At 38.3% G+C, this 23,513-nt stretch overlaps 10 protein-coding genes across 10 annotated transcripts; 7 read left to right on the forward strand and 3 right to left on the reverse strand.

Moving 5' to 3' along the window:
* The first annotated feature begins 114 nt into the window (after positions 1–114).
* On the forward strand, positions 115–2,172 carry PHYBLDRAFT_124181 (hypothetical protein). Its single transcript, XM_018428979.1, has 5 exons — positions 115–211; positions 512–720; positions 898–1,043; positions 1,123–1,372; positions 1,469–2,172. The coding sequence occupies exons 1-5, from the start codon at positions 134–136 to the stop codon at positions 2,010–2,012; spliced, it is 1,227 nt and encodes a 408-aa protein (XP_018292971.1). The 5' UTR covers positions 115–133; the 3' UTR covers positions 2,013–2,172.
* A 200-nt stretch (positions 2,173–2,372) lies between these two features.
* On the forward strand, positions 2,373–3,231 carry PHYBLDRAFT_13358 (hypothetical protein; the record flags this gene model as incomplete). Its single annotated transcript, XM_018429581.1, has 2 exons — positions 2,373–2,469; positions 2,594–3,231. Coding segments are annotated over 2 exons (735 nt in total), but the record flags the coding sequence as incomplete, so codon positions are not given.
* Positions 3,232–4,816: 1,585 nt separating this feature from the next.
* On the forward strand, positions 4,817–6,757 carry PHYBLDRAFT_167269 (Serine/Threonine kinase CK1; the record flags this gene model as incomplete). The annotated part of the gene is made up of 7 exons (XM_018435615.1): positions 4,817–4,940; positions 5,090–5,200; positions 5,315–5,487; positions 5,650–5,884; positions 6,024–6,194; positions 6,273–6,436; positions 6,539–6,757. The coding sequence occupies 7 exons, from the start codon at positions 4,817–4,819 to the stop codon at positions 6,755–6,757; spliced, it is 1,197 nt and encodes a 398-aa protein (XP_018292973.1).
* A 991-nt stretch (positions 6,758–7,748) lies between these two features.
* PHYBLDRAFT_61022 (hypothetical protein) lies at positions 7,749–9,204 on the reverse strand (the record flags this gene model as incomplete). Its single annotated transcript, XM_018440734.1, has 5 exons — positions 7,749–7,845; positions 7,933–7,990; positions 8,197–8,206; positions 8,835–8,929; positions 9,162–9,204. The coding sequence occupies 5 exons, from the start codon at positions 9,202–9,204 to the stop codon at positions 7,749–7,751; spliced, it is 303 nt and encodes a 100-aa protein (XP_018292974.1).
* Positions 9,205–10,587: 1,383 nt separating this feature from the next.
* Positions 10,588–12,211, forward strand: PHYBLDRAFT_144287 (hypothetical protein; the record flags this gene model as incomplete). The annotated part of the gene is made up of 9 exons (XM_018431185.1): positions 10,588–10,641; positions 10,721–10,852; positions 10,941–11,093; positions 11,186–11,234; positions 11,306–11,358; positions 11,431–11,473; positions 11,540–11,617; positions 11,685–11,889; positions 11,968–12,211. The coding sequence occupies 9 exons, from the start codon at positions 10,588–10,590 to the stop codon at positions 12,209–12,211; spliced, it is 1,011 nt and encodes a 336-aa protein (XP_018292975.1).
* Positions 12,212–13,169: 958 nt separating this feature from the next.
* PHYBLDRAFT_155147 (hypothetical protein) lies at positions 13,170–15,090 on the forward strand (the record flags this gene model as incomplete). Its single annotated transcript, XM_018433386.1, has 5 exons — positions 13,170–13,326; positions 13,422–13,582; positions 13,633–13,761; positions 13,900–14,203; positions 14,273–15,090. 5 exons carry the CDS (start codon positions 13,170–13,172, stop codon positions 15,088–15,090), a joined length of 1,569 nt encoding a protein of 522 aa, XP_018292976.1.
* An 800-nt stretch (positions 15,091–15,890) lies between these two features.
* Positions 15,891–17,411, forward strand: PHYBLDRAFT_132962 (hypothetical protein). Its single transcript, XM_018429536.1, has 2 exons — positions 15,891–16,900; positions 16,973–17,411. The coding sequence occupies exons 1-2, from the start codon at positions 15,944–15,946 to the stop codon at positions 17,339–17,341; spliced, it is 1,326 nt and encodes a 441-aa protein (XP_018292977.1). The 5' UTR covers positions 15,891–15,943; the 3' UTR covers positions 17,342–17,411.
* A 125-nt stretch (positions 17,412–17,536) lies between these two features.
* Positions 17,537–18,231, reverse strand: PHYBLDRAFT_155149 (hypothetical protein; the record flags this gene model as incomplete). The annotated part of the gene is made up of 2 exons (XM_018433387.1): positions 17,537–17,956; positions 18,040–18,231. The coding sequence occupies 2 exons, from the start codon at positions 18,229–18,231 to the stop codon at positions 17,537–17,539; spliced, it is 612 nt and encodes a 203-aa protein (XP_018292978.1).
* A 453-nt stretch (positions 18,232–18,684) lies between these two features.
* Positions 18,685–20,404, forward strand: PHYBLDRAFT_144291 (hypothetical protein; the record flags this gene model as incomplete). Its single annotated transcript, XM_018431186.1, has 7 exons — positions 18,685–18,890; positions 18,964–19,033; positions 19,161–19,482; positions 19,554–19,642; positions 19,722–19,945; positions 20,024–20,206; positions 20,269–20,404. 7 exons carry the CDS (start codon positions 18,685–18,687, stop codon positions 20,402–20,404), a joined length of 1,230 nt encoding a protein of 409 aa, XP_018292979.1.
* A 226-nt stretch (positions 20,405–20,630) lies between these two features.
* PHYBLDRAFT_132969 (hypothetical protein) lies at positions 20,631–22,555 on the reverse strand. Its single transcript, XM_018429537.1, has 8 exons — positions 22,436–22,555; positions 22,200–22,362; positions 21,968–22,094; positions 21,818–21,881; positions 21,569–21,727; positions 21,392–21,513; positions 20,849–21,316; positions 20,631–20,755 (listed from the first exon to the last, which is right to left on the reverse strand). The coding sequence occupies exons 2-8, from the start codon at positions 22,355–22,357 to the stop codon at positions 20,729–20,731; spliced, it is 1,125 nt and encodes a 374-aa protein (XP_018292980.1). The 5' UTR covers positions 22,358–22,362; positions 22,436–22,555; the 3' UTR covers positions 20,631–20,728.
* Positions 22,556–23,513: the final 958 nt, after the last annotated feature.

The raw sequence follows: 23,513 nt of genomic DNA on the forward strand, positions 1-23,513 counted from the left end.
TTTTCTGGCAGAGTGGAGCGACAGTCACAAGATCCTCCATCAATAGGTTCATTATCATATATATGTTGGTTGATGTTTATTCCCTCTTGTACTCTACCCTTCTTCCCTGTTTAACCCGAGAGAGATACAAAATATGTTTGCCCGTACCCTTGCACTCACCACAAAGCCCTCTTTTGTGACCATGCCCGTTCGAGTCTCTGCCGGCGTAATGGTGAGCATCCAAGTCATTTCACTTGCAGTTTCTCTCCTAAGAAAAAAAAAACACCAACACATACACACACACAACAACAATAAGAAGAAAGATAAAGAGATGATTTATGGGTTGGTTTGTTGGTATTATTGTGTGTGTGTATGCGTGTGTACGAACAAATTGCACCTCGATATCTCGGAATGTTTAAAAGATGAACCGTGCGAAAAAAATAATAATAATTAAATAAAGGAGAGAAGAAAAAATAGACAAAAGAATATGGATAATTTCTAATGATTTCATCGCCTATTATTGATATTACAGAATCAAGTGCGCCACCATGCTTCTACTGTCAATGACTCTACCAGTTCTGGCTCAAGACTGTCACAGCTGAAATCAAGATTGGCTGCAGAAGAAGCTTCTGCTTCGCTCGATGAATTCATCAACCCCGGTCTGAATCAAAAACTTACTGCTGAAGAGGCATTGGAGCTCAGAGAGACAGTTGTTGGAACAAAAGTCAAGACCACTAAACTGTAAGTAAATGGTGTTCACAGAATACAAACTTATGTATAGAGATAAAGAGAGAGTGGGAGAGAGAGAGAAAAGGCAGGCGGTATTCTCCGGATTTGTTGGGTGCATTGTAATACCGATCCGGGTCAGTTAATTTAGCATTTATTTTTTTATTTTTTATTTTTTGGTTATCTCTTTAGTAAACAGCCTCGTCTTCCTTCATGGCTCAAGACAGACATTCCCGCTGGCCAAAATTTTGGCAAGATCAAGAAAGATCTTCGTGGTCTTAAACTACACACAGTTTGTGAAGAGGCTAGATGCCCCAACATCGGTGACTGCTGGGGAGGTAAGTTAAATTCATATATTTTGGGGTGAAGAAGTTGAGTGTTTCTAAAGAAGTGTCTATGTGTCTGTATTTATACTAGGCGGAGAACATCAGACTGCCACTGCTACTATTATGTTGATGGGTGATGAGTGTACTCGTGGATGTCGTTTCTGCTCAGTCAAGACCAATCGTGCTCCCAAGCCACTTGATCCTCATGAACCTGAACACACTGCCGAGGCTATCAAGAGATGGGGTCTTGATTATGTAGTCCTGACAAGTGTTGATCGTGACGATATGCCTGATGGTGGATCAAGCCATTTCGCAGAGACTATTTCTAAAATCAAACTCAAGTAAGTGTAATCGAGAGTATACAACAATACATATATATATATATATTAATTCGAGTATTTCTTTTGTTCGTTCGTTCGTTTGTTTGTTAATTAAAGGGCTCCTCATATTCTTGTCGAATGCCTGACTGGTGACTTTGGTGGATCTCTTGATTGTGTCAAGACTGTGGCATTGTCTGGTCTTGATGTGTATGCACACAACATTGAGACCGTTGAAGCCTTGACACCATATGTACGTGATCGTCGGGCTGGTTTCCGTCAGTCACTGAGTGTATTGAAGCACGTAAAGGCTGTCAAACCAGACATGATCACAAAAACATCCATCATGCTGGGTTGTGGTGAGACAGACGACGAAGTTTTGGAGACCCTAAAGGAATTGAGAAAGGCAGACGTAGACTGTGTTACCTTGGGACAGTATATGCGACCTACTAAGCGACACATGAAAGTCCATGAATATGTGACACCCGAGAAATTCAAGCATTGGGAGACTCAGGGCATGGCCATGGGATTCAAGTATGTTGCCAGTGGACCTCTTGTGCGATCAAGCTACAAGGCTGGTGAGTTCTTTATCAGCAATATCCTCAAGAAGAGAAAGGGTTTGCCTGTCTCTTCAATGGAACCCAGTACAGAAAAAACAGCTTAAACCAAATCCCAAATCCTCGGTCACCTTTTCATCTTGCAATTCCCCTTTTTCATCTAAAATAATATAGTCCCTGATCCTCATTCTCTTGTTTCTTATTTCGATATATACATAAAAGACAGTAATATCATTCATATAAAATAATTACAATAACATCTGTTAAACAATCGAGTAAATGTGTATATGAAAAGAAGAAACATAGGAGTTCTGTGAGAGAATTAGGAAAGATGTAACGTAATCATTAATACCCAAGAACGGATCTACACCTAACATTTTGTCCCACGCTAGTAAGCACCTAGAATTAAGAGCCTATGATTTTGCCACTTAGCTTTTTATTTTAATCTTCTTTCTTTCTTTCTCTTACTCATGTCTCGTCTTCCGCCATTGCCTGAATTTGCCCGTCTTTCGGATAGAGTGTGGCGAGTAATGGGGTTGAATCCCGGTAGATGGACTCTCCAAGGTGCCATTTTATTATTAAATTATATATACATATATATAAAGACAAAAAGAAAATGTTCACAAAGTAGTCCTTCATTAATGCCTTCCATGTGGCTGACCAAAAACACATACACACACAAAAATAGGTACAAATACTTATTTGGTTGGACGTGGGGCACGCAAGGTTTTGATCGATTGTGGTGCAGGTAGACCTGAATACCTGCCCCTCTTAATCCAATCACTCAAAACAATCTCCGAGGATTGTTTTATCTCGGACATCTACTTATCACACTGCCATTCGGACCACTGGGGCGGAGTTGAGCAGATCCTGACTTCCCCACTTTCCAAGCCTAACGTCCACAAATTCCCGCTCCCACCTGGCGGCAAAGACGAAACCAGTTTTATGGGTTCATTTCCTTGGTCATTAGTCAAACTCACGCCTCTGGAGGACAACCAGATAATCAAGGTCGATCCAAATACCACCCTCCATGTCCTACACACGCCTGGCCACGCTAATGATCACTGTGCCTTTTGGTTTGAAGAAGAGCAAAGCATCTTTACGGCCGATTGTATACTTGGCCACGGTAGTGTGATATTTTCAGACCTGTCAGAGTATATGGCAAGTTTGAAAAAGATGGAGGCACTGGTGCCCAAAAGACTCTATCCTGGACATGGAACTATGATTGAGAATGGACCGGCAAAGATAAAGGAATATATCAATGTTCGCAAACAACGCGAAGACCAAATTGTACGCATCATGCACTCAGATACCAAGAAACAGAGTTGGACAATTGGAGATCTAGTGCAGGCAATTTATGGTTTTGAAGGAGATATGATGATGGAGTATACAGTGTCACTTCACCTGACGAAATTAGAAAAAGATGGGCGGGTAGTTCAGTCCAGGGAAGCGAATGATGCTGATAGTGATATTAAGAATGTACAATGGTTATATACTGGAAGTCTATTATAGCTAATATATTTATATATCTATTCATCAAGATACATCTATACATGTAATTCTTTATCTTTTACCGAGGAAATCGGGTATTAAATAACAAGGGAAGTTTAGAATAAGCAAACAGAAAGAGGACTGGATACAAATAAGTTGACTGTACTCAAGAACAAAGAATTGATGGCTACATGTAGTAAAATAAAATAGGCTCTGTGCATGTGGGTGGGCTTCTGTACTGGAAATTGCGCACGCCACTATACCGAGCAGTGAAGAGATCAACTCCGTAAATGGTAAGGATTTGCATGGCCACAAGTATCAAAAGAGGGACTTCTTGGTAAGACCATGCGTTAGTTTGCAACTTATTGTTTGATGTCTTTTTTTTTAATTGTATGTAAAAATGTATTTTTATATTATTGATTTGCGATTACAGATATTAGTGATTGTCAATTACTATGCTAAATAATGGGTGGTTATGACTGTAGCTAAACAAGATCTTTAAATACTCTCAAGATGTATATATGTTTCAAATGTCAGATAGAAATCAGAGGCAGATATAGAGATTATTTTGGAACAAATAGAGGCTTTAAGAGAAGAAGAGGAGGAAGAAAGAAAAAAAAAGGAAAAAAGAAAAAGGGAGAGGGAGAGGGGAAGAGGAGGGGGGGTAGAGTGGTAGAGGGAGAGAGGGAGAGAGGAGGTTAAAGGGTCGGGATCCAGGGTACACCCGTGAATTATTTTCCCATTAGTTCCATTGCTTCAATTGCTGACCATTGAATTTATATATCTGAACACCAATTATTCTTTTGTTGCTCTTTCCCTCTTTACAATCCTTTACAATCCTTTACTAACCGCTGCCGTTCCTCCTATCCCATTCCCTTCCTTCGTAAAAAAAAAATCCAAAAAAAGGTGTGTATTCCAAAGCCAATTATACGTCCACCAAGTACCCAATCGCTCTCCTTTGAAGAACAAGAGGTTAAAGCAAAGATGTATATATACATATATATATGTAAAAAGAACCCCTTTTTTCGATGAATAATATATATGTATATAAATGTGTATAAATGTATATAAATGTATATAAATGTATATAAATGTATATAAATGTATATAAATGTATATAAATATATACAAATGTATACAAATGTGTATATGGATATGTATGTGTATATGTACATGTAAATGTATATGTATACATATCTATTTATATATTATATAATTGCAAATTATATAAATTATACCAAAAAATAACAAGCAAAACTATCTGCAACCTTGGTTCATTTTCACACTCCAATAACCCACCCTAGCATTTTATTTGCTCCCAGTTTTTTTTCCTTTATTTTATATATTTCATAATTATAATAATAATCACACAACTTGCTCATCCATCTCCGTCTGGAATCTTAGTCTCCATTCATCTGTCATGGCCGGAAATAGTCAACCATCAGCACCAGCAACCAATCCATCCTCCTCCCACAACGTCGTCGGCGTTCATTACCGAGTCGGCCGAAAGATTGGCGAAGGCAGCTTTGGAATTATTTATGAAGGTAAATGAATAATGACGCCATCATCTATAAACATTTTGTTAATTTCTCTTAATCTTTACCTATTTATGAATATCACCATTATCATTATCATTATCATTATCATGATTGTTCCCTTTCTTTTATTCTTTCATTCTTTATTTTTATTATAGGCACAAACCTCCTCAATAACCAACAGGTGGCTATTAAATTTGAACCTAGAAAAAGCGATGCCCCTCAACTACGCGATGAGTACCGTACCTACAAGATCATGGCTGGCACTCGTAAGCCTCAAGTTTTTCTTTCTCTCTCTACACACAATTATTACCATTAAACATCAAATTTTATATTAATAATATAATATATATTTCTATTTTTTCTTCTTTATTTTATTTTAGCTGGAATACCAACAGCCTATTACTTTGGCCAGGAAGGCCTTCACAACATTCTTGTCATCGATTTGCTTGGCCCCAGTCTGGAAGATATGTTCGATGTCTGTGGTCGCAAATTCACTCCAAAGACTGTCGCTATGCTCGCTCAACAGATGGCAAGTCCTTTTTTTTGCTTGATTGTCTTTCTTATTTCCAGTAGACTAGGAAACGAATTGAACGGTTTATTAATCGATTAATTGATTAATCGATTAATTGATTTGATTTGATTCGATTTGATTTGATTTGATTGATCGTTTTATATATATTTTTATATACTTACTTATTTTACTTATGAAATATAGTTAAACCGTGTCGAATCTATTCACGAAAAGAACTTAATTTACCGCGATATTAAGCCTGACAATTTCTTGATCGGAAAGCCTGGGACAGAATCGGCCAACGAAGTTTTTATTGTGGACTTTGGCATGGCCAAACTCTATAGAGATCCTAGAACGAAGCAACATATTCCCTATCGTGAGCGCAAAAGTCTGTCCGGAACCGCGCGTTACATGAGTATCAACACCCATTTGGGAAGAGGTAATGAATACCTGAATTTTGACTTCGGAAGTTTTATTATTATTATGATTTTTATTGTTTTTATGATTATGATTATGATTATGATTATTAAAATTCTTTTTTCTTTCTTTTCTTTTTTTCAACTGAACCAATCTTGTAGAGCAATCACGCCGTGATGACCTCGAGGCACTCGGCCATGTGTTTATGTACTTCTTGCGTGGTTCATTACCTTGGCAGGGGTTAAGAGCAGCTACTAACAAGCAGAAATACGAGAAGATCGGCGAAAAGAAACAGAGCACAGTAATCAGAGATCTCTGTGAAGGGTATCCAGGTAGGACAAACAATAAATCTTATTTTATAATGATAATATAATGGCTCACAAAATGATTGTTACTTTTCTTTTCTCTAGAGGAGTTCGGAATCTATCTCCAATACGTCCGCAAACTTGGTTTCGACGAAGCTCCTGATTATGAATTTTTGCGTGAATTGTTTTCAAAGGTTATCAAAAAATCTGGCGAAGTCGAAGACGGTGTATACGATTGGATGACGCTCAACAATGGCAAAGGCTGGGAGGTAAATTACACAACATCATACATTATATTATATCCACACACTTTTATATATGTTTTATATTCGTGGATCTGATAAGTGCATATTTTTATTTTTATTATTTAGACATTATCCAAACGCCAAGCTAGTCGCCAGGGTCTTCCTACACCCGCCAAAAAGGTAATTGAAAACAACAAGCGCCAATTGAACGGTACCCAGGGCACACCAGCAATGGTTTCTGCTCAAGAAACACCAGCAATATCCCAACCCGTCAACCAGGATGCTTCCGAACCTCGTCGTAAACAAGGCCTCTTATCCAAACTGACGTGCGGTTTGTGCAATTAACCCAGAAGTCAAGAGAAAGAAACACCAAATCCCAACGCCAAAAAAAAAGAACACACAACAGACACACAAACATTATACAGCTTTTTTTTATATATTTTTTTTCCTGCTTTTCCCACCTTGTGGCGAACAGTACTTTTATTCACTCTCAGAGCATCTAAACTTTTGAGGGTTCATCTTCTTTACACTATACATCACCCTCCTTTTTTTTCAAACTTACTCTAATGGCATGCCCCCGGTATTAATCCCGCTGATAAAATACGATGATATTACCTATTACCCCCATTTATTTTCTCTATACATCTCTATCTCTATATCTCCTCTCTCTTTCTATATATATGTGTGTGTGTGTTATAATAGAAGAAACCTTTTGAGATTTTGAAGATCCAAATAGGCTCAAACTACAGGGTTGATTTAATAGAATCAAACTTTGGTAATATATTTCCATGTCTTAAGAACAGAACAGAAAAGGGAAACAATAAATTTCCCCGCTAAATATTGCAGCAAATATCCTAATACCATTGTGGAAGCGTGGAAGGTGATCAACAAATAAATCAAAGTTCAACCCACAAAATAAAACCAAGCTTTCTTATATAATGCAGGGGTGAAAAGGTACACGATCAAGAAATAAAAAAAAGACTATATATATATATATGAAAATACAAGCATCTATATATTCATTTTTTTTATTGGATTGAAATTCGATAAGAAAATTTTGTAAACAATTTCTTATGGTCAGCATATTTTTCAATCGCATTCCAACCGATTGAATTCTTTATTTCTGTACACTGGTAGAATTTACCTAGTACGACAACAAGCTTTTTGGGTTTCTTTATTTTTTTTTCTAAGAAAAAAAAGTAACAATAGTATAATTTACACAAAAGTATCTTGTAAACCAGGTTAAAGCCAATAACCCATTTCAAATCACGCAAGCTTTTGCTTAAAGAATAAGAATAAGAATAAGAAGAAAACAATGGAAGGTATTACATAAACTCTAGGAGTCTACTAAATTGTGACACCAGTTACTGGACACTTTATATGCATCTATGTTTCTAAAAAGTTCACTAAAATGGGAATATTCTCTATAAAGGCTGGAGTATATTATATATGTACACGTATACATATATTTCAATATAATGACAGGTAACATGTAAGCAACCTTTACAAGGAGTACATACATGGGAATAATGTCAGCTTGGGCAAGTTGCCCTGTGCAAAGTCCGGATTTAAAGCCGACTAAAAGGATTTTAATAAAATATAAAGACAAGGTTTTTTTTTTGAATTGCACAGAGTTATAGAAAGAGAAAAATATTTAATAAATCTGCTTGAGACTCTACAAGAAGTTTATGATAATATCATAGACGGCATGTATTAGGAAATATGGCATGACTGAACTCAAAGGCATACGCATGTATTACTAAAAGAGAGAAAAGAGAGCTTACTTGAATAAACCTATCGTGATTATTATAACTTAAATACAAATTCATATCAATATGATCCAATAAACAAAATAGAAAGCTAGATATTATAAGCTCTTACAATCATTAGGCTTATTACTTATCAAAATCATGATTCAACTGTAACATGTCTTAAGACTGGAACCTTTCGTCTTTTTATCATCAAGTAGCTTATAAACTAAGCCTATATACTCAATCATGTTTAACAGTACTATATTTTCAAGTAGCTGTGTACAATAATATGCTCCATATAAATCTATTATTGATATATCTGCTAATGAAAAACATCGTTCTTATAAATCAGTCCGGGAGAGCCTGTCTTTATCATTTGTTCTCATAAATTTTAAGTATATTATATGTCATCACTTCTGTTCTTTTAGGCTAATTCAACTTTCAGATGTCTGTCTTCTTGACTGTCTATAAGGCCCACTTACAAACCAATCCAGGGTAAGGTGAATATTATATATATATACATACATATATATCACTGTTAAAAAGCTCAGTTGGCCCTACTGTCTGTTAAAACCAGAACAATACATGAACATTCTTTTCTCAGACCCTCTTTTACATCATCATATACTCCACCAGGTCTTCTTTTAAGCTCAACAGCTACCTTTGCTTACTGGTTCCTTTTCTTCTCTTAATCCCTGTGATGTCACTGAAAACTCTCCTCCCTCTTGTCTTTTATTGTTAGGATGGAAAAACTTGCCAGATCCCACTAGTTCATTACATGCATGCACAATGCTCCGTCACTTGAATATACATATATATACAATAAACGAGAAATTCCTTGAATATCGTATAAATTAATAATAAAAAGGTTAAAATAGAGCATTTGGTTTTGTGCTAAGTCATATTCAAGCTTTAAAGTTTGTTGGTTTGTTAGTCTGTTCATTATTCTTTGTTCGTAAGAGAAAACTCTTGGGTCTTTTTTTTTTTGGTACACATACCAATGAGGTCTCCTTGGACGCAAGCCCCTCCACGACTTCTCATTGGAGACTAAAGGGACTAGCAGCAAAGAAAAGTCTTTCCTGTTGTTGTTGTTGTTGTTGTTGTTGTTGTTTAGATCTTTGGGGCTGGGCTACACATCTCTCCTACTTTCCAGCAGTATAAGGTGACAATTCTATAGTAATGCATTTACCAAACAACGTACCAGGTACTGGTAGAATTTTTCTATATTCTTTCACATTTCTCTATAGCTGGGCACGAATACTAAGATATGTAATGTTTTTAATATTTAGTTGTAGCATAATACCTTCTGTGATATGTCCATTACAGATATTCCCAGAAATTTAATAGTCCCCTTCAGACCTCTTAGTTGTTGCAAGGGATAAGTAATACCTTAAGTCGCGGTTATGATAGCTATTTGCTGCTTCCATATGTTCAACTCCCATTTTATAGAAAATACATGCATATATTGGGGTAAAAAGTATCAGAGGATAACATAACTAGTATATAGGACTTCATATCACTTCTTAACATCCATAGAGGTCAATAGAAGGACAGCTCAATTGAGGGGCTTCGAGTTACCGAGCAAGAGAGAGAACCCGAAGTCGAGATATCTCTCCTGAGAGTTTTCTCGAGTTAAACGAGATTGAACTTGTAAACTTGCTAGTTAATATCTTTTCATTGTTTGGATAATAGCTATTTCATACCTCAGTAGGGGTCTTGTAAATATACACAAAAAATAAGGACAATGGATTATAACTGTGACTTCTTTCGTGACCTATAGTAATAGTAATAATAATAATACTAATAAAATGGATAAATATCTGAATTGAAACAATAAAATATTTTTGCTTTTGAAATGATTGATAAGAACTAAGTGGCAAACTAAAGTAAGATCTCAAGATAGCTTAACAAAAGCTCCCAATTTTCTTGCTATTTGAATTAAATTGGGTGTGTTGAACTAATCTGATGGGACGTAATTAACAAAACCATATTTTACATTTATTTTTACGGGAGAGGTATTGAAGTAACAATCACTTTAGTATAGCATAAGATAGCCTCTTAAACAAAAAGGTTATGTAGTGACAAATATATTTGCATACTCTATTGAAAATTAAATATAATTTTTGATATATTAAATATCTAAAAAGAGTTTATGGTTGCTATTAAGCCCTCATACCCTTGTGCTGAGCGATATATATGATTATCCAAAGTCTTGGAAGCATAGGTCTAAAGATACCTAATGTCATGTTTTAAAATATATGAAATATATATATTCTTTAAAGTGATGCCTAAAGAATATTTTCACAAGCACACATATACACATACAAATGGATATCAAATACCCCAGATTGGTTTCCCGAATAATTTGCTTAGTTGTCTCCTAATTGAAGCTTTCGTGTTCATTTTGTTAGATTTAATTTGACAATGAGCACAATACCATTGACACCAATTGTTAAACTCGATGGTCATAAAGCACCTGTCATTTGTCTCAAATATGCAAAACAATCCTTCTTAGGAGAGCACTTATTAGCGTCTGGCTCAGGCATGTCATTACTAGCCTGATCATTCAATATTGATCTACCACAATCGTGCTCATGTAGTAGTATACTATATAGAGGACAATACTTGTCGTATTTGGGATCTTCGTTCTTCGCGTGTTGTAAAAGGAATTCAGAATCTGAATAGTCCTGTAGGTTTGATCGTGAATGTTCAAATAAAGTTTTGAAAAGAAATTTATCTGTTTGTTTGGTCGTTTGCTTGTTTGTTTCATATGATAGGTCTCTAGCATTTCATTTGCTCCACAATCAAGCTGTCCATATATCTATCTATCTTCAGGAACAAAGGTGTACACCTTTGATTTGAGAAACACAGATATGATTTTGGCAGAACCTGCTCGTGAATATAATTTTAGTGCAGATGAGATCAATGCAGTAAGTGCGCAATTGTTTTGTTTGTGTGTTTATTCACTTGTGTGGTCTGTGTGAATTGACTAATATGGATTGTTTGTTGTGCATGATTACAGATCGATGTCAACGAAAAAAATACATTTTTGGCAACGGCTGATGATGATGGTTATATTAATGTAGGCAAGTGAAGGATATAATATTTAAGACCAAGAAAAAAATCTAACTTTTTAATACAGTGGATCTGTCAACCCACAAAATTCACAAATCATTCTCCAAGAAGCATAATTCGGTATGTTTAGCAAGCTGAAGAAAAAACTGAACGTTAAAATATAGTTTAATGGTTATAAAATACTATTTGTAGATTGCTATGGCAGTCAAGTTTAGACCCAAGAAACCATGGCAAGGTGAAGTTTGTATGGATGAATGTGATCTGTGGGACTGACTAGGAATACCTTATCAAAATGGAATAGTCTGGTCTGGAGGTTTGGATAGTAAAGTGTTTCAATGGGACTTTTCGCGTGGCATGATCACAGAGACTTTTGATATGAGTAAGAAATACATTATCAATATCAATGTTACTCCACTGTGTTTAAACAACCGGCTTTATAACCATAGATCCCAGTGAACCTACTGCTGCACAGATGTTCAATCCTCCGTTTGTTTACTCTCTTGCGGTTTCCAAGGACGGCCAAATTATAGCAGCTGGTCTTGGAGACTCTACTGTTCAGTTAATTTCTTGCAATACAAAGAAAAGATTAAAAAACGGCGTACCAACCATTACCCGACTAGAAAATGGCCACAAATCAATGGTTAATAGTCTGTGAGTCTATTGTTTTTCTTACTACTAAAACTTGGCCATGTGGATCTAATTTTATCTGACTGATTACTATTGTTGTAGAACATTCCTTCCATCTACTCGAACCAAACTTGTGTCTGGATCTGCAAACGGGTCACTTGCCCTTTGGGAGTGGTCAGAGTTGGAAGGAGAGCAAAGCCCTACCCTCGGACAAACATTCCAATTAGATAATGGGTTTGTTAAGCTGAACTGGGTCGAGTCCTTTGATGTAGGAGATGTCCGTCTGGCTGCGGCAGGCGTCGGAAAGGCAGAAGCGGGTGCCCTTGCAATTTACTCTTTAGAATAAAAAAAGTCCCCCCAAGCAAAAGCAATTTCCCAAGACAATGCTCTTGTTTGTTTTGGCTTTGAACTGTTTGGATATTTTGATAGGTTTTACAGCAAAAAGAGTCCACATATTTGATGAACATCACACGAATTTATTTAATTTTTAAATGTAAAAAGTATAACTATCATAATTGTAATACGCTTCTGTGGATTCCGCGTGACGATAACTATATTTATATATTCAAGTATACATTTATTGTTTCATTTCTACAACTCTTGGTAACAGGAAGAAACTAAACAACAACAACAAAAACAACAAAGAGCAATTTAGGCAAGGTATCATTTATTTAATAAAGAGCAAAAAGTAGAATACGCATATAAAGATAACTATATATATATATTTGTCTCTGTCTCCAACTTCTCTTATTGGATTACACGTGACCAATCCATATTGCAAGTCTCGGTGTGAAAGTGCCAAGTTGGAATATAACGAACAGTCATTGATTCTTGGTGTCTCGTTGACGAGTATCTTGTGCAGGTTTCGGAATCCATCCATATTTTGTCTACCCCGGATATAAACTAGAGTACCATTGGCCGCCACACCGTCACGTAGCACACTCACCCCACACACACTATCGACGAATACACCTGGAGAATACAAGATGAATACCGACGAATTACTGGCCGCCAAGGTACGAATGAACTCCTAATTATATCGATCAAACATTTGTCCCTAAATCACATCATTATCTAGGTTGAGGATGTACAGTTAGAAACAGGACAACAAGTCTTTACAGGAACAGTTCATTTGAACTTGCAATGCCTTATATACAGATATAACGACAATGAGGAGCTGTGGGTAAGAAAGAAGGGGTATAAGAGAAGACTAGGAGACTAGACAGGACATTCATTCATTTCTGGCATCTTTGATGAGGTTTTTATATTAAGTCTCGGCTGTCCTCTCACAGATTCCTTATCCAATGATCCACACTGTCGAGCGGAGGCCGCCTTCTCTTCAAACAGGAAGATATCCACTTCATATCCGATGCCGTGATTTTGTTATCGTAACTCTAGCGATGCTTAAGGACGGAGAGGCGCAATATGTTTATGATTATATACAGAAATACACGTGTGTCGGTAAAGTTTTATATATATATACATATCAAAATGGAGAAATACTTTTTGGCTCACTTGACTGATCGAGAGTTCTTTTGATTGGAATCCATTTATAGACTCGACTGAGAAGCTTCTTGCCTTCAGATTCAGACCCATTACACCGTACACATCAACATCAGGATGGAGTGTTTATGACACAGCAAGAGAGTATTCTCGTATGGGTGTTGGCGAAAAGACAGGAAACTGGCGTATATCAACCCTTAACAGAGATTATAAAGTAAGTTATTGATGTTTTGGCTTTGAAATGAATGCTTATGATTATTATAGTATTCTCCGACATATCCACGGTTCTTAGTTGTCCCAACAAAGATTACCGACGCTACTCTCAACTATGCAGCTAAATACCGAAGCAAGGCCAGAATTCCGGTGTTATCATACCTGCATTGGAGCAATATGGTGAGGAATGGAAATAAAACCAAAGTTAAAAAGTAGAAAGAGAAAGGACAAAGTTTTTTTTTTTTAAAAAAAACCATCTATTACGGCTAATAAAATAAGTTCTCATTTCTTTTTATATAATAATAATAATAATAATAGGCGACTATTACTCGAAGCAGCCAGCCGATGGTTGGGTTCAAGCAAGCCCGGTCTATTCAGGATGAAAAGCTGATCGAAGCAATTTTTGCGTCTAATGTACCTGTAGTACCAAGTGGACAGACTCTTTATGGTTCCACGGCGGTAAACATGATTGTAGATGCACGTCCAATGGCAAATGCAATGGGAAATGTGGCAAGAGGAGCAGGGACAGAGAATATGGAAAATTATCGGAACTGTAAGAAGATTTATGTTGCAATTGAGAATATCCATGTTATGCGAGACAGTCTAACAAAGATGGTGGATGGTGAGTTAAAAGTATTTAAAGATATATGTTTGTAGAAATGCATCTTATATATATATATATATCATTTAGCTATGCAGGGGATTGACAATGGTGGACAGGTCAACCGAGTTGCACTCCAAAGGTCAAATTGGCTCAAGCACATCAGTACTGTCCTAGACGGAGCGTTGTCTATCGTAAAGAGTGTGCATGTATACAACTCTCATGTCTTGGTACATTGTTCGGATGGGTGGGATCGAACAGCCCAATTGGTAGCCATCAGTGAGATTTGTCTCGATCCTTTTTATCGTACGTTTGAAGGATTCCAAGTACTGGTAGAGAAAGAATGGGTATCCTTTGGACACAAATTTGCTGATCGATCGGGGCACCTTTCAAACGAGAAATGCTTTGTAAATCTGGCGCACACAGGCGGTAATGCAGCTACCAATACAATCAAGGACATGCAGAACAAGTTCTATAAATCCAATTACTACCAACGAGAGACCAGTCCAGTCTTCCACCAGTTCCTTGATTGTCTCTATCAGCTCATGCAGCAGTTTCCAACCAGGTTTGAATTCAATGAGGCGATGTTGATAGAGCTGCATTACCATCTCTATTCGTGTCAGTTTGGCAACTTCTTGTTTAATTGTGAAGCGCAACGCTCGGCCCATCTTGTCCAACAAAAAACACAATGCATTTGGGACTACTTTAACACAGAAAAGGACCGCTTCTTGAACGATCTGTTTGATCCCATGAAGGACCATGATTTGGTGGATGGCGGAGGAGTATTATTCCCAGATACGCACAATACCAAGTATTGGTCTGCTCTTTTCAGACGCAAGGAAGATGAGGTTAATACACCAATTGTGTATGGTATCCAGGATCAGAATGATGATCATCCATTGGCTTAAAGTCAGTTTTCAAATAAGATCAGATAGGCTATTATACGTTTTGGTACAAATAGTGCTACATCTCTTTTCATTATACACACACACTTTTTTTTTGCAGTTGTGCTGTTTATAATAATCATCTCCCCATCCTTTTGACACTGGAAAATTTAAATACTGTAGGCACACTCCAAATGAACTGATCAAACTATCAGCAAACATAATTGGACTACTTACAGTTATTTATGGTTAACCAAATCACTTTTGGGCCTATTGGAGCTGATGAGTGAAATTTAATGCGGTATTTTATTTTAGGTATGTGATAATCATTATATTGAGGGTATTAGACCCCACGTCTTTACTGTTCCATTGAGCCTGAGACTTAGAATTCCGCGCAACATGTCAAATAACAACTTTTAGGCCTGTGTTGAATATCAATAATCTTACTTGTATAGCTCGATTACCATTATTTATTAACAAGTGATACATTTATCAATATTGAATCATTCAAATCAAAAATACTTCAATTCTCTTCGTTTATTTCATAATGAAAGTTACAAGTATACTGATGAGTTAAAAAGAGGGAATATATTCCAAGCATTGATCGAAAGAAGAAATATACATATACATATATACTTCACTTTAGAGACAATTAATAATGTTATAGATTATTTTGAAATCCATACGTTTCGCATGGGTTACCGCAGCTGCCATTTATAGTGGGACATAATTCAGGTATGAGTGAGCAAGTCACAAATGACTCATGCGGCATGGCTCTTGGATAACAAATTTTAGAGTCAATGAGTGGGGGGGAGGGTAGGAGTAACTCCCAACCCAAGAAGACTTTTTTTTTCTTCTCACTTTTCTTTCTCACCAAATGTTCCAAGCCAGTCGTATTCGCCTTTCTACAAATTTCTCTGCTGTGCAGCGTAGATTGATTTCTGGATATGAACATCTATCCCCTCGCAAGCAGTCATTTATTGCGACCAAAGGTGTATATCCCGATGGTTTCAAGGCTACCGGTATCTTTTGCGGTGTGAAGAAGAACAAAAACAAGGATCTTGCGCTGGTACTATCCGACCTTCCATGTTCTGCTGCTGCTGTGTTTACAACCAATGCATTCAAAGCTGCACCTGTATTAGTGAGCAAGGCTACTTTGGAAGAGAACCCTTCTGGTATTTACGGCGTTATCACCAATTCTGGCTGTGCAAATGCTGTGACAGGTGCACAGGGTATTATCAATGCCAAACGTATGCGCTCAGCAGTTGATGCTTTGGTGAACAAGCCTTTGAGTGCGTTGACCATGTCCACCGGTGTTATCGGACAACAGTTGCCAATCGAGAAGATTGAGAAGGGTATAGCAGATGCAGCCAAAGTACTGTCCAATACCCACGAAGAGGGATGGGCACTTGCAGCAGAAGCCTTTATGACCACAGATACTTTCCCCAAGCTTCGTTCGGGACAATTTTCTTTGAAAGACGGGAAATCTTTCAAGATGGCTGGTATTGCCAAGGGTGCAGGAATGATTCATCCCAATATGGCCACTCTTCTTGGTTTTGTTGTTACTGATGCCCACGTCACTCCTGCCTTACTCCAAAAGGCACTCACCTATGCTGTCGACCGTAGTTTCAACGCCATCAGTATCGACGGTGACATGAGCACCAACGACACAATTTCTGTTCTTGCAAACGGTGCAAGCGACGTCAAGATCGAAGAAGAAAATGAAGATTATATCGTATTTAGGGATCAATTGACAAGTTTTGCTGCCGAGTTGGCTCAGTTGGTAGTCAGAGATGGTGAGGGTGCTACCAAGTTTGTCACTATCCACGTCAAGGTATGGAATACTTTTCGATTTTCTTTCCTTTTTTATTGTACTCTCGGATATTAACATATTACCGTTTTTTAGGGTGCCGACTCTTTCGAAAATGCAAAGAAGGCTGCTTCTCACATCTCTACATCTATGCTGGTCAAGACAGCTCTTTTTGGACAGGATGCTAACTGGGGTCGTATCTGTGCTAGTTTGGGACACAGTGGAGTCAAGATTGATCCCAGCAAGGTTAGCGTCAACTTTGTCCCTACAGACGGTACAGAAACTCTTCGTCTTATGGTTGAAGGTGAACCAGAGGTTGTTAATGAGGCACGTGCATCCGAGATTCTTAAGATGGAGGATTTGATCATCGAGGTTGATCTTAATGATGGCCAGAGTGACGCCAAATTCTGGACATGCGACCTGAGTTACGAATATGTATCCATCAATGCAGACTATCGCTCATAAAATAGTATAATATATTCCTCTTCTACTTGCCCTTTTTTATTATAAAAGAAAACCACTTTCCATTTCATTCATTTCCCATTTCTCAATTTCAATTCCAATTTCATATGTATAAAAAGTCTTTTTCTCTTTTATTGAACTCTAAAGTACCTCCAAAAAGAAGAAGAATTGCAGCATATATGACCAAAGAGAATGCTCTTAACGGTTAGACTTGGCAACACGCTCAAGCTCATCCTTCTTCTTGATGGCATAAGAGTTAGAGGAACCCTTAGCAGCGTTGATCAACTCATCAGCGAGACATTCGGCAATGGTCTTGACATTGCGGAAAGCAGCCTCACGAGTACCGGTGGTCAACAAGGAGATAGACTGGTTGACACGACGGAGGGGGGAGACATCGACGGCCTGACGACGGACAGTACCCTGGGAACCAATGCGAGTGGAATCTTCGCGGGGTCCGGTGTTGATGATAGCATCAACAAGGATCTGGATGGGGTTCTGGTCAGTCAAAAGGTGGACAATCTCGAAAGCGTGCTGAACAATGCGGGCAGCCAACAGCTTCTTGCCGTTGTTGCGACCGTGCATCATGAGCGAGTTGGTCAAACGCTCGACGATAGGGCACTATTAAAAATTCCAATTAGATTCTTTTTTCTTCAATTTTCCTGTTTTTATTTATGGTTTCTATGTTTAAAAATGGAACATACCTGGGCCTTACGGAAACGCTTGGCAGCAAAGCGACCGGCAGTGTGGGGCAAGTAGACATGCTGGCGGACGGAGATGTAGTCCTGGAGGGAGATATCCTTAACCTCGATGTCCTCGTAGGACCACTTGTTGAAGAGCTTGGGAGAGCCGTCGGCGCTGGCCAATACGTCAGCGGGCAAATTCAAAGCAACCATGATGGCCTAAAGGAATAATAAATACATCCATCGAGAATATATGAATAAAAGGTTAGGCGATGGATTGAATAATGATATCCAGTAGACGGATGGATGCAGGGCACGGCCGTACCTGGTCAATGTGAAAGAAGGAAGGAGTGTCTATCGCGAGTCCGGGCTATGTGTAGGACCCGATGCGGTCACGTGAAATTAGCCCTTGGTGGAAACACTATATCTACTTTCTTGTCCAGATCAACCCCCGCTTCTATCACACAACGCGTCTGTCACTTCTTCTGATCGAAGAAGATTCCCCTTTTAAACAAAGGTTTAAAAAGGAGTATACCATGAACCATATTTTTCAATCATACCATTATATCCTCCTTTTAATATGTCATTCCAAGTCCCTTATAAACAAGTGCCTGTTACCTTTCCTTCTCCTTATCTCTTTCTTTCCCTCTTTCATATTCATAAGCAATGTTCCGTAAAACAATTGTCGAAGACGACTCTCATGATACAGAGGTTCTTGAAGAGAATTCTAGAAATATTATTGTGGGAATTATCAGTCAGTTGAGAAAGGACATGGACCTATCAAGAGTGGCCTTGCCTACATTTATTCTCGAACCCCGGAGTATGCTGGAAAAAATTACTGATTTCATGGCACACCCTGATATTCTATTAGAGTGAGTTGATCAAAGTTTCCTTGTACGCCCATTCATTGACTTTTGTAATTTTTTAAAATTGTGTTTCCACCAGAGCAAGTAAGACAATAGATCCCGTCGATCGTTTTGTTGAAATTGTACGGTACTTTATGTCAGGCTGGCATGTGAAACCAAAGGCAAGTACACAAGAAATAATGAAAATGATAGCAGCAAACATTGGATCCTTTCCTCTCCCCTTTTTTGTTGTTGTTTTTCTTTTTCTTTTTGGTCTGACACTATTGTATCTAATAGGGGGTTAAGAAGCCCTATAACCCTGTTCTTGGCGAGTTCTTCCGTTGCCAATGGCAGTTTAGAGACCAAACGAAAGCGTACTATGTGGCCGAGCAAATATCCCATCACCCACCTATTTCGGCCTATTACTTTGGAAGTCCAGATAACGGGATCCACATCGAAGGAGAAATTCATCCAAAAGCACGCTTCCTTGGTAACAGTGCCGCATCTATAATGCAAGGGTATTCACGTATTCATTTTACACGCTTCTCGGAAGAATACCACATCACCAGTCCAAATGTTTATGCTCGTGGAATTTTATGCAAGTACCACGTTCTTATGTGTATCCGAGTAAATGATGAATGTGCTTATACCTTAATATTTATTTACTTGTTTTTTTTTGCGCTTGGATAGTCGGAAAGATGACTATGGAACTCGGAGACCGTGCAATAATCCGATGCGAAGCCAATGATTTGGTGTGCGAAATCGACTTTAAGGCAAAGGTAAGCTAAAAACACTTAAAGGGTTTTTCTGGTTTATTTTCAAAGTGGACTCATCAGCCCCGGAAAACATTCTATTCAGGGTGTATTTTCAGGGCAAGCCAATCTAATTTCTGGAAAAATCAAACGCGAATCGACCAGCCAAGTACTATACGAACTTTCGGGCGCGTGGAACAGTCATATCTTCATCCACAAAGCCAAAAAGCCATCTTCTCCAATCTCTTTTTTTCATGTTCAAACAGCCAGCAAGCCTGTTCCAAAACGAGTTGATCCAGAGGAACAGCAAGATCTTAATGAGTCAAGAAGGTATATTGAACAACATTTATCCAAACATTTCTTTTTTTGTTAAGTAATTTGTAATATATACATACATATCTTTTTTAGACTTTGGGCAAAGGTAACTGCAGCCATCAAAGCCAATGATATGGATTTGGCACGTGATGAGAAACAATGGATTGAAGATAGCCAGCGTGTGGAGACTACCAAACGTCAAAAACAGTCATTAGTGTGGCAACCACGATTCTTTGTTGCCACAGGTACAGATTATCGCTTCAAGGGATCTATGGCGTAAGTGGATAATTCTTTTGATTGATTTTATTTGTCTCAAGACACTCATCCACATTCAATAGAATTCAGCCCAGACAAACTCAACAAGATCTCGAATCATGGATATTTGGCCCATTGAGCTCAACCTCAAGATCGACTCAGGAGATCCTGCAAGAACGCCGTCCTGTCCAGGCTGAGCTTACTGTTGTTGCCGTTTAAATACATACACACACAGCCATATATATACAGAAACAGTATACACCAAACAAACAAAAACAAACAAACAAATAAATAAACTCTAGTGTATTTTCCCTTCACTGATTCGTAATAAAGCAAAAGCTTAAGCTGATAAAAGAAAACACATTGACAAAAATAAAAATAAAGGGAGCTGTAAATGGCAGTGTACAATAGGTCTGATAAATGATATGGTTTTTTTCATTTTGTTGTGTGCAATATATGTCATTGTTAGAAGGATCACAAAGGGGGAAGTGGTAGAAGAGAAGAGTGAAGAGAGACGAGGATTTTTTTAGGGAGATTGTCAAATTATGGTTTCATGTCCAATATAACGACCTACAGAAATGAGAGCGTGTTAATCATTTAAGAGAATAGCATACAATTATTATTATTTTTGTCGTTTTTTTTTTATAAAAATAAATTACTTGCCTGTTTGTTAGATGTACATGCTGCCAATTTATCACCATTCTTATTGAAATGGACCTCGAATATACCTCCATTGGCCTTGAATGTCTTTTGCAATGTACCGTCCTTTGCATACCAGACATTCAGGACCTCGTCAAAGCTACCAGTAGCCAACAAACGTGCATCTGGACTAAAGGAAATAGAGTAAACAGCCTCTGTGTGATTTTCGAGGACGTGGAGACAAGTCCCACTAAGAGCATCCCACAGACGAACAGTGGCATCAAAGCTAGCTGTGGCTAGTATCCGTGGCGCACTTTCATCCTTTGAAGGAAGATATGGTGCCCACTGCAAGGTATAAATCTGCAATCGATGTCCTTTGATGACCTGAATTGGATGTTCTGATGAGAGAGACCATATCTTTGTTGTCATGTCATCAGAGCAAGAAGCAAGGTATTGGCCAGTTGGGTCCCAGCGCACTGCATTCACCTCATCCTAAATATCTCGAAATAACGGTTTACTTTTCTCTAATTGTTTCTCTCTATATGCCTCGTATCCAATCCCTTTTACCTCATGCCCCACCCACTTTCTAAGTGCGGTCGTTGAGCCAACTCGACACACATAAATAGTCTTGTCGGAAGAACAGGATGCAAATGTCGTATTGTCCATCCAGTCCACATCCAAGATAGCTACTACAGTACAAGGTTGAGATAAGATTGCCGAGTTTTTGGATCAAGTGCGCCTTACGGGTGTGTAAATTAAACTGCTGTTTCATGTCGCCTGTTTCTGGATTCCATACAATTGTTGTTGTATCTGCACTTCCACTCAATACAAGGTCTCCTTTACGATTCCATTTTAACGAGAAGATTGGTCCATGGTGCTGAGCCATTACAAGTCGTAGCTGGCCTGAGAGAGTGAAGAAAATGATCAACAATAGCTAAAAGGAAAATAAAATACATCACACGAAATTTGTCTCAATTGAGTTGCTGTATTCACCTGTCTGTGTCCAGATACGAGCTTGCCCATCATAAGAGCCTGTAGCCAAGAATGTGCCCGATGGCTGTTGCATGACAAAAAAAAGTTGCCATTAACCATTTTAACCAAAAACCATGTTTAGCCTGTACTCGAGCCTTTGTTTTTACTCACATTCCAGTCCAACGTTGTCACGTCCTTGTTATTGTTGTGGTTTGGAAGATGGTCCAGCACAATTGGCTCGGCCACCTTTCCTTTGTCTTCAGGCACTTGCCAGAGCCTTGCTGTTGCGTCCCCAGAGCTGTATGTATAAGCTTAGTCATTGACCAAATGTAGACATGCACGCACGCACACGCACACGCAATATAAATATGCGTGTGTTTACTCATTCAGTCGAGAAATTTACCCTGATGCCAGCAAGTTAGGAACGACGGGATTCCATGAACACGAGAACACTTCGTTTTCGTGCCCCTCAAGTACAACCACATCCTTCGGGTCGATAACAGAATGTGGTTTTGTTTCTGAGGTGGGCGAGTCGTGCGCTGGATTTGTGGCGTCGGTCATAATTGCTAATACGTGTGTTTATGGTTTACGATGTCATGAGGTCTCCTGCAGAGGTCTGCTTCACACTTTCCAACTTACTATCCGACTCTTCCTTGATTGTGTGGCCATTGGCATTTGAGGCACTGTCGGGTCCAGCCAGACCGGGTAATGGTACTGTTCCTGTGGTTGCTGTCGATGTTGCTGTCGAATCTACTGTTCCCATAACTTCATCCAAGTCTTTGCGTGCTCGTTTTTCGCGTTCTTTCTGAGCCTTTTTTTCTTCTTTTCGCTGTCGTTTACCGCTCGGTGAGGCATTACTAGATTGTGCCTCATCTGCGGACTCATTATAAACCTTTCCTGTTAAGTCGCATTGGTGTTGTTTCAAAAGTGAAAATGGAGCATTACACTCCATCAATTCGCCATCCTACGGACGGTCAGCCAGAGCGGGTCATTATGAAGTGTGCGACTGACCTCATTCATGTGTGTTTCAATCTCCATAAATTGGAGGCCTTTGTGAATAATGTTGATGAGCATGCCTTGTTGAATCTCGACATCACGATAAGCTGACTTTTGAACTTGACTTTCATATTGAAATGCGAATGATGAATGTCGAAAACCTAAGGATGAGGTATCGTCAGGAAGAGAGGATATATATACATATACATATATATATATATATATATGTACATATACATATAATAGAGAGAGTACAGAAGAGTGTTTTCACACACATTTATATATACACAAATATATAAATGTATATAGATTGTGTGTATATGTATATAATAGAGGCGAGCGTGTGAGCTGTGGCCTCACTACGCGAAAGATGTATAAAATCTCTTGGATAGATTTGATGAGGGCGACTAACCAGACTCTTGTAGGTATCTGTAGACGATGATGTTGACTTCTTCACTAGTTAATGTCATTGGTGATGCGTCTCTATATTGGATGCCGCCTGTGGTTGAGTGGGACGATGGACAAATTGCCGCGTAATAGGGTCGTTTAAAGGTTGGGTCGAATGCGGCAATTCAAGACGTTTTGGAGCGTGAAGGAAAGCAAGACGCTAGACTTATTATTTTGTTCCATTTTTATTTTATTTGATTTTTATTTTATTTTATATTTGATTTTTATTTTATTTTTTATAGTCGCGCAGTATAACTCTATATTGTATTTTTTA

Source organism: Phycomyces blakesleeanus (assembly GCF_001638985.1).
Source record: "Phycomyces blakesleeanus NRRL 1555(-) unplaced genomic scaffold PHYBLscaffold_8, whole genome shotgun sequence".
Taxonomy (NCBI): Eukaryota; Fungi; Mucoromycota; class Mucoromycetes; order Mucorales; family Phycomycetaceae; genus Phycomyces; species Phycomyces blakesleeanus.

Excerpts from the sequence above, each read along its gene's own strand:
- PHYBLDRAFT_124181 (XM_018428979.1), top strand. The coding sequence starts at position 134 with ATGTTTGCCCGTACCCTTGCACTCACCACAAAGCCCTCTTTTGTGACC. Across the intron at positions 212-511 it reads GAGTCTCTGCCGGCGTAATG|AATCAAGTGCGCCACCATGC; the intron begins GTGAGCATCCAA and ends TTGATATTACAG. Across the intron at positions 1,044-1,122 it reads CATCGGTGACTGCTGGGGAG|GCGGAGAACATCAGACTGCC; the intron begins GTAAGTTAAATT and ends TATTTATACTAG.
- PHYBLDRAFT_132962 (XM_018429536.1), top strand. The coding sequence starts at position 15,944 with ATGTTCCAAGCCAGTCGTATTCGCCTTTCTACAAATTTCTCTGCTGTG. Across the intron at positions 16,901-16,972 it reads TTGTCACTATCCACGTCAAG|GGTGCCGACTCTTTCGAAAA; the intron begins GTATGGAATACT and ends ACCGTTTTTTAG.
- PHYBLDRAFT_132969 (XM_018429537.1), bottom strand. The coding sequence starts at position 22,357 with ATGACCGACGCCACAAATCCAGCGCACGACTCGCCCACCTCAGAAACA. Across the intron at positions 21,728-21,817 it reads TCGTATCTGGACACAGACAG|GCCAGCTACGACTTGTAATG; the intron begins GTGAATACAGCA and ends TCACTCTCTCAG. Across the intron at positions 21,514-21,568 it reads GCAGTTTAATTTACACACCC|TAGCTATCTTGGATGTGGAC; the intron begins GTAAGGCGCACT and ends CTTGTACTGTAG.